Genomic DNA, 12,828 nt, shown 5'->3' with positions numbered 1-12,828 from the left:
ATATAATTAAATACGCAACGGAGGCAAAATAAATGATAAAAATAAAAAGGAAACAAGTCGACGCTTTTTTTTTCTCTCTTTCTCTTTAACCTATACATTCTCAATTTACTGTAAATTATACCCCTATGTTCTTTTTCTTATCAACTTAAACCCTAATGTTTTATGTTTCGTATACAATATATATACTGTATTACTTTTTTCACATTCTAAATTCTTCTTATACGTCAGTTAATTTTAAGATCAAACAATATGCTAAAACATAGATCCTCATCTCAATATAACAAAAGTTGCATGCCAATTCTATAATTAACTTAATATAATATAAGTTAATTATTTTTTATTTTAATATAATTATTTTGATCCACTTTGTCATCTAATATTCCTACTTGATGTTTTGCTAAATTTTTCAAATTCAATCCATATTTCTGAATAGTTAACTTACAGTTAATAATAAAATTAAAATATATATCTTTAAATTAACATTAAGCAATATATATATATATATTTGAGATCAAAGTATATATTTTTTTAGTAAATAGAAAATTTATATTACGTCACACAAGAACCTTCAAACGACATTGTAAAACATAAAAGATACCTAAATGTATAAAATTGCACGACGAAAATATTTGGTTAGATTTTAAAAAACACAATTTTTTTTCTGTAAATCATTCTTGAATTGTCGAGATTATAAAATATTCCACTCACCAACATATCCCAATTCTAAAAATTTGACGTGAAACATTTATGTATACATGTAATAGTTTACATCTCCCAACTGTTCAATGTATAAATATATTCAGTGATTAGGTGATGAATCTATTTTGTATTATACAAAACAATAATTTATAAGATTGTTAAACTTTTTACTTTGGAAAGAACAATGACTTCTCTAAGAATAAAGAGAAGCAAAAAAATTGGAAAAATACATATTTATATATATGAGATAGCTTTTTTAATAACTGAAAATAGAAAAAATCAAAGAAAAATGATAATAAATTTTTCGATAATGATATCAATTGAAAGTACATATTTATTAATTGAAAGAAAAAATCATAAAAACTGAAGTTATATTAAAAATTAGAAAACAGTTTAACAGCATGACATCGTATTTGATAATGTTTTGTAGTTTTTGAATTATTTATTATAGTAATTACATTAATAAAGATGAAACGATAAGTAGTTACGAATGTAAAATATATGCATTAAAATAACATCAAGCTAAAACTAGAAGGACTGGGTACAAATTACATTATTTTATTATGCACCATAGAAACTAGATCTGCAATAAGCTAATTGTTTAGGACTAAAATCGTAAAGAGCTCGCAGGCACGTGGAGCTGTGGAGGATCTTTTATGACCGTATAGTTTACTTTCGTGGGGAAGGGGTCAAACGGTTTTCACGCGCCTTAGAACTTTGGTCGGCCATATGGTGTTAATTGTTTAGGAGTTTGTATTCCAAACGCTAATTGTGCACGTCGGGTAGTACATAAACATACACATGTCCATTTGGTACGTACGTATATCTCATGTTTTATTGAACACGAGAAGAATATAATTTATATTTTCTTCGGTCAACATTGCTATCATTTTGTTGGGTAATTCGCAACAACATTTTCCAGATTGTTTTCATTATTTTCTGTTGTATTATAATCCTTAGAATTAACTACATTGTGTGTAATTATTGTAAACACCACATTTTGATCGATTCACAAGCCGCATTTTAACACGGTCTCGAGAGATCCCGATTTTGTATTGTTTTTCTATCAATATTCCTCCTTTAATTATACCAATCCACGCTAACTTGTTTTGACCGCGTGATTATAGCATTCTTAGAATATTATTTTTCCATAGTTTTATATTTTTGCATGTTATCGATCTCTTATTCACTGTATATACATGTGTTCAAAACATTCATGAGAAAAATATATATATATATATAGAGAAGATTCATCGTTAACCACATATACACTTTTCTAAATCGTGTTCTTAAAACTAGACGGATTCGTCATATGATACAATGAAATATGATCCAGCTAGCCTTGCATAGCAAAGGTTAAAAAACCCAATAGAAAACTAAACCATCATAAACGTTTTTAATTAGTCATAATCCATGTGTGTCTCATTAACTGTGCTCACCTCTTATTGTTGTACAAACAGATTCTTTATGTTGTGTGTCTCTTCGTCTCCCGTTATTCTATGTGATGGTATTGCTAAAGAACCTAATATTCTCGATGCCATCCACTAATTAAAACACTCTAAACCCAAAATCTCCCTCTCGGCCTCTCCCATCGACCAACCAGTACTCTAATTAAGGCCAAAGACAAAGATGATGTGAAGTGATTATTTTTTTTGAAATTTCCTCTAACCTTTGTGCTCCTATTTTCCTTTTTCACTTTGGTTCGTTGTAACAGTCTCTCTATGTAGCCAGAGAAATCTCCTTCCCGAAAAGGGAAGAAAATGGACTATCGGGTAGATTTAAGTCTTGGCTGTCTAAAGCTTCACAGTGTATCCTCCTGATGAAAAAAAAATCATATGAAGTACTAAAAAAATCTTAAAATCTGTTTGTTAATTATATAAAAAAGATTGCATACCTATCATTGTCTTTGTAGGTAGTGCATGTGTTCATAATGTTATCTTCGGTGTTTAAATAATCCAGAAGATAGCTCAACCGTCCCGCTTGTTCTTCTTGTTCCTCCTCTACAAATAAAGAAAGTCATGCAGTTTACCTTTTTATTATTTAAAATTGATATATATTATGTTCTAATTAAGAAGAGTTATAGTTACCATCTGTTGTTAGCTTGAAATCATTGGAAGAGAAACCGAGATAGGAGTAATCACTAGGTAAGGACCTAGAAACTGATTGCTTGTGTTCCTCAAGAAATTGCTTTTTCACTAGTCTTGAGCTCTCACTAACCCGCATTGGCACTAAAAAGCAAGCAACACAAAAGAAACAATTTCAGTAAAATAGTTAAAGCCAAGATTGGTATATATATATACAGAGAAAAAGGTTTCAAGAATGTACTAACTAGTGTTCATCTCTGTGTCTTTGTCAATGTATCGAGATCCATATCGGATGTCGAGTAGAGGCTTGTTATTGTCAATGTATCTACTGGAGCATGATTTTTCCCGATATGGCTTTACTAGAACACGAGCTCCACATATGAAATGAGGATTTCCTTTAGCAAGAATGTGTTTGGCGGTTTCGGTGTAAGCAAAAGTTACAAATCCAAACATTCTCTTTTGCTGATAAGGCATCCTCACATCTTCCACTGGTCCAAATTTGGAGAAGTAGTTTGAAACATCATATTCATTGAAACTACTCTCTGCCGGAAATGTTAAGTAAATCTGTCTAGAACCAGCAAGAATCGCTCCCTGTTCGTATTCCACAAATTTTGATACATCTTCTGCTAGTACAACTGAATGTTGCCCATGAGGCCTACAAAGTTCAAACACACCATTTACTAAAACAATACCTAAACTATATATACTTCCTTTATATTGTTGTTAAAACGTACGTGTTTAGTAACTAACTAATTAACTAACCTGTCGATGAGGCGGATGGTGTTCTTTAAGCGAGCAAGAAGCTTGGTAAGGCTATAGCCAGCTTTGCCATGTCTTTGTGACTCTGTTAGATATCCTTCAGCTTGAAGGGTCCTACCATACTTCTCATAGTACATCATTGTCAATGAAGCTATGGATATTGGAGCACCTCTTCTTGATTTGAGTAGCTCAATGATCTCTCCTTCTAGCTTCTCAAGAGAACAAGACGAAACAACATGCTCATCGTCGCTTAGGTTGTTGTTTGGATTGAACATCTGAGAAAAACTATCTCTCTCCGGTTTGATTTGTCCATGGAAGTACCTACAGTTGTTGCCGTGTTTGCAGAACCCTTTGTTGAAGTAATGGCATATTTTGACTGGAAACTCCGGTAAGCTCGGTGATCTTCGAGTCGTTCTCAAACACAAACCTTGTCGTTTCTCCTGAGAGAAGAAACTAGTTGAGAATTCAGGACTGTTTATAGAAGAATCCTCAAAATTCAAGAACTGAACATTGTTTTGCAATGATGAATCCATGTCGTTTGTATTCTCCCAAGAACTTGTTCCCATGGAAAGAACCGAAGGAGGAGAGACAAAAACCAAAAGAGATTGGTTTGATGAACCGGTGAATGATCCGAATTTACGGATTTGAATGTGATCAGAAGAAGGAACGTTGTAATGAGAGTTTTTAGCCAATTCATATTTAACACAGTTGATCATGGAACGCATTACCGAATCTGGACAGAATGCGAGACGGATCATGTCACGATCGTTGTGGTCTTGTATCAACAAGAGATAACCGATGATCTTCGATGCATTCTCTGGTTCAAGTTCATGGATTCTGTTGTGCACAACATTCATAGCTTCTGTGAAATTCATCTCTAGTAACGTAACGTTACGTCTTCTCTCAAAAAATGTCCTGCATATATAGCAAATTAAATCATTCAAAAAATTATTATAACAAGTTTTAGTCAGACTCTACTAATTAAATCATAAAATCGGACAAGTGAACGCACATGCATGTTCGTATATAAAAAGATTTGCATCGTAAGTAAATCAAAGATCAAAAGCTACATGTGTCATGGATCGGATAAGAAAAACTACGAGACAAATCTGAGTCGCTAATGTAATCAAAACAAAATTTTAATCCCAGCACAGTCTTATATATTTTTTTTTTTACTTAAGATTCTTACATCTACTCTCTTCTTTTTAACTAAGAAAACAAATTATATTTGGTAAATTTACAGTCATAAACTAAATAGAGCATATATATAAGCCTAAAATTCATAGTTTTTTTCTCCAAAATTATGCAATTTATATACTGAGTCAATATAAACAAAAAACAACAATTATCTAAAAATGAAATAATCGATTACCTGTGTGTAAAGAAGAAGAAGAGTCTTTGGGAATTGAAGAAAGAATGTCTTTGACGAAATAGATAAACCAACAATCAAAGCTGAGACACCTCTTCACCTGAGCAAAGTTTTTTTTTTTGTCATTTGCATAGATTATTTTCTACTTCTTTTGTTTCCTTTGTTTTTGGTATTTGTGTCTGTTTAAACACCACTCCTAAACAATAAAAACAAAACACAAACTAACACTCTTAAAAAGGAACAAACGGTGAGACAACAACTTTTGTTGTCACTTCGATTTTGCATATATAGTATACACAACTCTTATAGCTCTACATACACATGTGTGTATATATATTCAGTTTTGCTAAAAATAGCAAATAAGCTTACTATCATGATCGTCGGCGAATTGTGATCAGTCTGACTTGGCTTTTTTGACTTTTATTTGGAATTTTTACCATTTTATTGGTTTTTAAAAAAAAATTGCGTTATCTTTTATATATATATATATCTCTTCTCCACATATTGTCTCACAAAAATTAATTGGGGATGAAGAACTCACATTTTGTAAATTGGGGTTTTAACATTGTAAACGACTTTTTTGACAACTATAAATGATTTGTTATGATAACTAAACCTACTCTACAAGATTCATAGTAAAATTTAGATAATATTTTTTTTTATCTATTATAGCTTTTCATACTTTAAGACTTATATATATGCAAACTTCACATATATATGATTGATACATAACTCTTATCTTATACCTTGTATTTGTATATATAAACACCCAATCATGTCAAATATAGAAGATAATTAAAACTATTTTGATCTCCGTCTTATTTAGTACAAGATCTATTTGACTTAGTTTCTGATGTGTTTTTGTTTATAGCTTTTACCAAAGATTTTTTTTTTAAATATTATATTTGTTATCCATCTCTACACATTGACTCTCAACAAAATTAGGATGAATGAAAAACCAAAAAATTATGTAAATGTTTGATTTTAAACAGTATGAATAATGTGTTTTGACAGCTTACAAAATAACACTAGTCAAATACTATATTATTTTATCTCATAATTTTCTTGATAATTTTTATATATTAGTAACGATATATATGTATGTAATGTATATACTATATAGAAATTTGCCAAGTATAACATATATAAAATAGTTTTGCTAATTATAGCAATAAACTAACTATTGTGATCTGTGACGGATTTGGTACGAGATCTCTGACTTAATTTATCTTTTGATATATGTTTAGATGCTTAGAGATTTTACTATATATATTTATTTCTTTATTTTCATTTTAACACTTATTGTCTCTTATCTATATACATTGCATAATGCATATATGTCACTTCAATTTTGCATATTCTTTGCATATATTGTATACACAACTCTTATAGCTCTACATACACATGTGTGTGTATTGATACCACTTTGCTAAAAATAGGAAATAAACTTACTATCATGATCATTGGCTAATTGAGATCAATCTGACTTGGCTTTCATTTTGACTTTTTTTTTTAAGTTGTTATATCTTTATATATATATATATATATCTTTTCTCTACATATTGTCTCACAATATTTGGGATGGAGAACTCACATTTTGTAAATTGTTTTTTTTTTTTAACATTGTAGATTAAACGACATTTTTTGGCAACTAAAAATGATTGTTTTGATAACTAAACCTACTCAACAAGATTCATAGTTATTAAAATTTAGATGATAATTTTTTATCTAGTAAAGCTTTTCATAAATTTAGTTGTATATATATATGCAAATTTCACATATATGGGATCAGATACATAACTCTTATACCTTCTATTTGTATATATATAAACACACAATCATGTCAAATAAAGAAGATAATTAAAATTATTGTAATCTTCGGCTAATTTGGTTTGAGATCTCTTTCACCTAGCTTCTAATGTGTTTTTTCTTAGAGCTTTTACCAAAAAAATAATAAAAAATATTATATTTGTTTATTCATCTCTACACCGCAAAATTAGGATGAATGAAAAACCACAAATTATGTAAACATTTTTTAAAAAAAACAGTATGAATAATACTTTGTTGATAGCTCAAGAAAATAAAACTAGTCAACTATATTAATATTTTATAATTTTGTTGATAAATTTTTTTATATATTAATAACTGATATGTATGTATGTAGTGTATATACAATATAAACCTTTGCCAATTATAGCAAATAAACTAACTATTATGATATGTGACGGATTTGGTAAGAGATCTCCCTGACTAAGTTTATTTTTTGTGTATGCTAAGATAGAGCTTCTACTATATATATGTAAATGAGTTCACACTTCTTGTCTCTTATCTACACATTTCAACAAAATTGGATTGGAGACATATATTTTGTTATATATATATATATATATATTGTCTAGACGTAAATAATAAAATTAAACGATAATTTGTGTGATTGGGACCTTGTATACATAATATACATATGTGTGTATACACTCACTTTTGCAAATATAGCATGTATAAAACAGTTATGTCAAATATACTTAACGTAAACTAACTATTGTAATTTATGACAGATTTGGTTTAAAATATTTGACTTAGTTTCTCTTTTAATTCATGTTTAGAGTTTCTACTACATTTTCTTGTTTTATTTAAATTTGGATGAACTCCTCTTATCTCTTGTCTACACATTGGGTCTTAGCAAAAATGGAATGGTTAGCCACATTCTCTAAAATGTTTTTATACTATCTGGATGAAATTAAAAACAATAAGCCTTGAATGGCTGTAAATTCTAAATTTGGTTTTTAGTTTTTGATTTTGCAAAAAAAATAATTTATTGTCCATTCAGGATTATGATAAAAGCAGTTTTCCTACATAACGAGAAAACTAGATTTTAAGGACATGAATGTTTGTAGTTTTAAAAAGGTTTTTGGATTTTATTTTTCAGATTTTGTTTTTTTGGTTTTGATTTATGGTGTAGATTTTAGGTTTTTAAAACTTGAATGATAGTTTTTTTAGTGTATAGTTTTATGTTGATGGATTATATTTTTCTTTGCAAAATAATAAGAAAAATAATAGGAAATAATAATAATGTAATTGGTTTTTGATAGAGAAAACCTTAAAAAAATGTGAATTTGTTTTTCTTTGAAAAATTGTTAAAACACTCAAAAAATAAATTTCCTATTTTTTAGGAAAATTTGTTTTCTCAAAATCATGAATGACTACAAAATATATTATTACAAAATCTATAGCCAAAAACTACTTCAAAAACCACAAATATTAATGGCCTAAGAGTTTTGTCAATTCTATCACAAAATCCAAAAACCAAATTTTGGGAGATTTTTCAACAAAATTATATGACATTTTTAAAAACATATACTTATTATTATTGTAGTAAAAACAAAATTTAAGAATTAAAGTAGATAAAAATTAAACGTTTTCTTAAAGAATTATATACATGAACCAAAACTCTATTTTTGGAAAAACTAAAAACAATTTCAAAATCGACAACCATTCAAAGCCTAAACAAGTTACCATTGAATTGAAGATTTTGTAAAACAAAACTCTACACCAAAAGTCAAAACCAAAACATTCAATTAAAAACCAAAAAAGAAACCGCAGAGCATTCATGACCTAAATAACATAGTCTATCTAACGTGAAAATTGGCTAATCTTGTGTCGGCATAAAAACCGCACCCGAATATCTAATCCGGAATCCGACCCGAAAAACCGGGTTCGGGTTGGATACGGGTTTGCCTATAAAATCCTATTGGATTCTATTTTCTAATACCCGTGGGTTCGGGTTAGGGTCGGATAATACCCGGTACCCGTTTGGGTACCCATTAAACTCGAACATATAAACATATTTATAATATTTATCATTAATATAATGCACTTACCCCAAAACTATGATTATAATTTTGAATATTTCATTTAGTTTTATACCTAAATATCAAAAATAATCAAAATATCTAAGATATTTTTTCAAATAAGTCAAAATTTAACTAAATTTATTTAAATTTAATTAATTTTAATTATATTTTTCGGGTACCCGGTAGTTCGGGTACTAATCGGGTCCTAAAATTTGTAACCCAAACCGACCCGAACCCGATAGTACCCAAACCGAACCGAACTCATATATCTAAAAATACCCGATGGATTTTATTTTTCTAAACTCGTTTACCCGAATTCGAATGGGTAATACCCGAATCCGAACGGGTTACCCGAATGCCGAGCCTAATCTTGTGCATAAGAGAGTGTTAAATTACTTCAACCTATATGCCAAGGGTCAAATTCCAACTCCAAATCACTAAACCACTAGCCACGCACACAACAAACGCTCCTGAGGTTCTACACCAATCATCGAATGGGCCTTCTATTAAACTTACTTAGCATAATCGGATGCTTTAATGGGCTTAATTACAGTGAAATGTACTTACAAAGCGATTATATCCGATAAAGATTCCTAACATAATACCGACAAGGTTGCATAAGATCATGAATGATTAATATTGTCATGATTTATAAGAGACCTGATTACACCTATAAAGTAGAAAGGTTTGTATTCATATTCAAAAATCAAAACAAAACAAAACAAAACATAAATGATTAATCAATTAACGAAGAACGAGTTAATTGGATTATTTACATCCATTATTGCCCTTCTCATATACGTTACATGTCTCCTCCACACCAAAAGTCGTACGAGACTGCCTCCGGGACCAAATCCCTGGCCGGTGATCGGCAACATGTTTCAACTCGCCGGTTCACCGCCACACCACTCATTGACTAAACTTTCACGGCGTCACGGGCCTATCATGACTTTGCGCCTCGGGTCGATGCTGACGGTTGTGATCTCTTCGAGCGAAGTGGCTCGGGAGATTTTCAAGAAGCACGATGCAGCGTTGGCTGGTCGGAAGATTTACGAGGCGATGAAAGGAAGGAAGAGTAGTGACACCTCGCTCATCACGGCTCAGTACGGTGCTTATTGGCGGATGCTGCGGCGACTCTGCACCACTCAGTTTTTTGTCACGCGCCGTCTTGATGCTATGAGTGATGTACGTTCTAAGTGTGTTGAACAGATGCTTCGGTTCGTCAAGGAAGGTGGCCAAAACGGTGAGTATTGTATTAGATTTCCTTTTATCAACAACACGCATATGTGACGCAACAACAACGTCCTTGGTACTCACTGATATAAACCATTTAGCTACATACATATATATCCTTGGTTGGTGCGATTATAATTATTCAAAAATATTATATATCTTACTTACTTTTAGTAGGAATTTTAAGGTTTCATAGTTTAAAGATTTTAATTTTTATAAGAATTACCCTTCGTATATTATCAGGTACAAAAACAATCGACGTGGGGAGATACTTCTTCTTAATGGCGTTTAATCTCATAGGAAACCTCATGTTCTCGAGGGATTTGCTCGATGCCGATTCAAAAAGAGGCTCCGAGTTCTTTTACCACACCGGTAAAGTGATGGAGTTCGCCGGGAAACCCAACGTTGCCGATTTCTTCCCTTTGCTAAGGTTTCTTGACCCACAAGGAATCAGAAGAAAAACACAATTCCACGTGGAGAAAGCCTTTGAAATCGCCGGAGAGTTCATCAGAGAACGATCAGAGGTTAGGGAGAGAGAAGGGAGCAACGAGAAGACGAAGGATTACTTAGATGTTCTTTTGGAGTTTCGTGGCGGCGATGGAGTCGACCAAGAAGAACCTTGTAGCTTCTCAGCAAGAGATATCAACGTTATTGTTTTTGTAAGTTTTACCCGCCATATTTCTCGATTTTGTATTTGTCACTTTAATTATTTACATTTATATAAGAGAAAACGTCAAATTTTATACAATTTAAATTTTTATACCTTCTTCTTTTATTATAATACCTTTGGCTTTTCGTATTTAATGCTTTGGTCTTTTCAATGATTGATAGGAAATGTTTACAGCGGGGACGGATACGACAACAAGCACGTTGGAGTGGGCACTAGCGGAGCTACTACACAACCCAAGAACCTTAACCAAACTCCAAACCGAACTCCGAACATACTTCAAGTCCCCGAATCAAAAGCTCCAAGAAGAAGACATTTCCAACCTTCCTTATCTCTCAGCTGTTATCATGGAAACCTTAAGGTTACACCCACCTCTGCCTTTCCTAGTCCCACACAAGGCCATTTCTACATGTCACATCTTCGGCAAATACACTATCCCTAAAGAAACACAAGTCCTGGTTAACGTTTGGGCGATCGGGCGCGATCCTAAAACATGGATCGACCCGGTTATGTTCAAACCGGAAAGATTTATATCCGACCCAAATCCTCGAGACTTCAAAGGACAGGATTTCGAGTTTTTGCCATTCGGGTCGGGTAGACGGATGTGTCCAGCTTTGCCTTTGGCGTCACGGATCTTGCCGTTAGCGATTGGATCGATGGTAAGGTCGTTTGATTGGGCCTTGGAAAATGGGGTTAATGCAGAAGAAATGGATATGGGAGAAAGAATTGGTATTACATTGAAAAAAGCTGTTCCTTTGGAAGCCATTCCAATTCCTTATCTAGGCTAGTCAGTTAGCTTTTAAAACACTTAAAATCACCAAAGCAATCCAATATATGTATACCACCCCAAAAGAAAAAATATCTAAAATGCGAAGGTGTTATTGTTAATGAATCGATACGGTTCACTGACATAGCCGAAGTTGACCACATTTGGTGTTATTGTCTTCTTTTGTGCATCGATGCAAACGTTAGCACGTAAGACGTGTCATGCAATGAGCAACCAAAACCAAACGTGTCCTTTCCAAAAGTCAGATTTTTTCTGTGGGTCTCCAAATCTTTCATTAGATGTGCCTTTTGGAGCAGTCCTTGGGTTTAGTTGCACTAATCGGTAGATTTCTAGAATATTCTGAGCAATTTATACGATACCATGTTAAAATAGTCCACTCCAAACCACTCATTAGTCATCATCAAACGACGTCGTCCTAGACTGCCTCCGGTACCAAATCAAAGAACACCAACTTCACACAAACATAGGGAGACCTAAAACGCAAACGCTAATCCAATAATGTCCACAAACAAAACGCCTCTGATTCATTTATTCCCGTTTACAAATCCAACGATTCGTACATGATCAGAAGGAAGAAACTAAAACACAAAAGTGAAATAAAAATTCAAACAAAGAAAGAAAAATTTCAGAATCAGAGAGCTTTAAGCATATCCTCAGCACTACTGTTAGTGAAAGCACCACCTTCTTCGAGGTTCAGAACCTTCACAACACCATCCTCAGCCAGAATCGCGTATCTCCTTGACCTAACTCCGAGTCCAACAGGCTTATCCCTCAAATCCAATTCAACTCCAAGCTTCCCTGTGAACTCACCGTTTCCATCGGACAACAGCATCACCTCATCGTTGATTCCGAGGTCTTTCCTCCACGCTTCCATCACGAACGCGTCGTTGACGGAGACACAGGCGATTACATCGATGCCTTTAGATCTGAGCTCTCCGGCTTTGGATACGAATCCAGGGACGTGTTTCTGCGAGCAGGTCGGTGTGAATGCGCCGGGGACTGCGAATAGGATCGCTTTCTTCCCGGCGGTGAGGGATGAGACGGTTACTGTTTTGACGTCTCCGGTGGATGGATCGAGGTAGGAGAGAGTTGAGTCTGGGAGCTTGTCTCCGACGGAAATGGAGGCGGTGACGGGTGTTGTCGCGAAGGATCTGGTTGCGGCGGAGCTGGTGCGGCGGCTGCGGAATCTGAGAGAGAGGTTAGGAGCGAGAGAGCGATTGAAGGAGAGCGGCGCGGTGAAGGATACGGTGGGGGGAATTAACGGCTTAGCGACGGAGATAACGGTTGCGGAGGAGGAGATGAATCTAGAAACGGAGAGAGAAGTCGCCATTGATGCTGTTTAGGTGAAGAGTGACTTCAGGTTTGTGATTTGTTTAAGA

At 33.3% G+C, this 12,828-nt stretch overlaps 3 protein-coding genes across 3 annotated transcripts; 1 reads left to right on the top strand and 2 right to left on the bottom strand.

Annotated features, from left to right (window-relative positions):
- Positions 2,038 to 4,450, bottom strand: LOC104781153 (zinc finger CCCH domain-containing protein 18-like). The gene is made up of 5 exons (XM_019244757.1): positions 3,546 to 4,450; positions 3,029 to 3,438; positions 2,787 to 2,927; positions 2,594 to 2,699; positions 2,038 to 2,515 (listed from the first exon to the last, which is right to left on the bottom strand). Exons 1-5 carry the CDS (start codon positions 4,415 to 4,417, stop codon positions 2,419 to 2,421), a joined length of 1,626 nt encoding a protein of 541 aa, XP_019100302.1. The 5' UTR covers positions 4,418 to 4,450; the 3' UTR covers positions 2,038 to 2,418.
- On the top strand, positions 9,486 to 11,581 carry LOC104781152 (cytochrome P450 76A1-like). Its single transcript, XM_019244758.1, has 3 exons — positions 9,486 to 10,014; positions 10,239 to 10,654; positions 10,827 to 11,581. The coding sequence occupies exons 1-3, from the start codon at positions 9,495 to 9,497 to the stop codon at positions 11,448 to 11,450; spliced, it is 1,560 nt and encodes a 519-aa protein (XP_019100303.1). The 5' UTR covers positions 9,486 to 9,494; the 3' UTR covers positions 11,451 to 11,581.
- On the bottom strand, positions 11,946 to 12,828 carry LOC104781151 (peroxiredoxin-2E, chloroplastic-like). Its single transcript, XM_010505748.2, has one exon. It carries the CDS (start codon positions 12,777 to 12,779, stop codon positions 12,081 to 12,083), a length of 699 nt encoding a protein of 232 aa, XP_010504050.1. The 5' UTR covers positions 12,780 to 12,828; the 3' UTR covers positions 11,946 to 12,080.

Source organism: Camelina sativa, chromosome 4, assembly GCF_000633955.1.
Source record: "Camelina sativa cultivar DH55 chromosome 4, Cs, whole genome shotgun sequence".
Classification (NCBI taxonomy): Eukaryota; Viridiplantae; Streptophyta; class Magnoliopsida; order Brassicales; family Brassicaceae; genus Camelina; species Camelina sativa.
The sequence above is the reverse complement of the archived record's forward strand: the minus strand, read 5'-3'. Positions and strand labels throughout refer to the sequence as shown.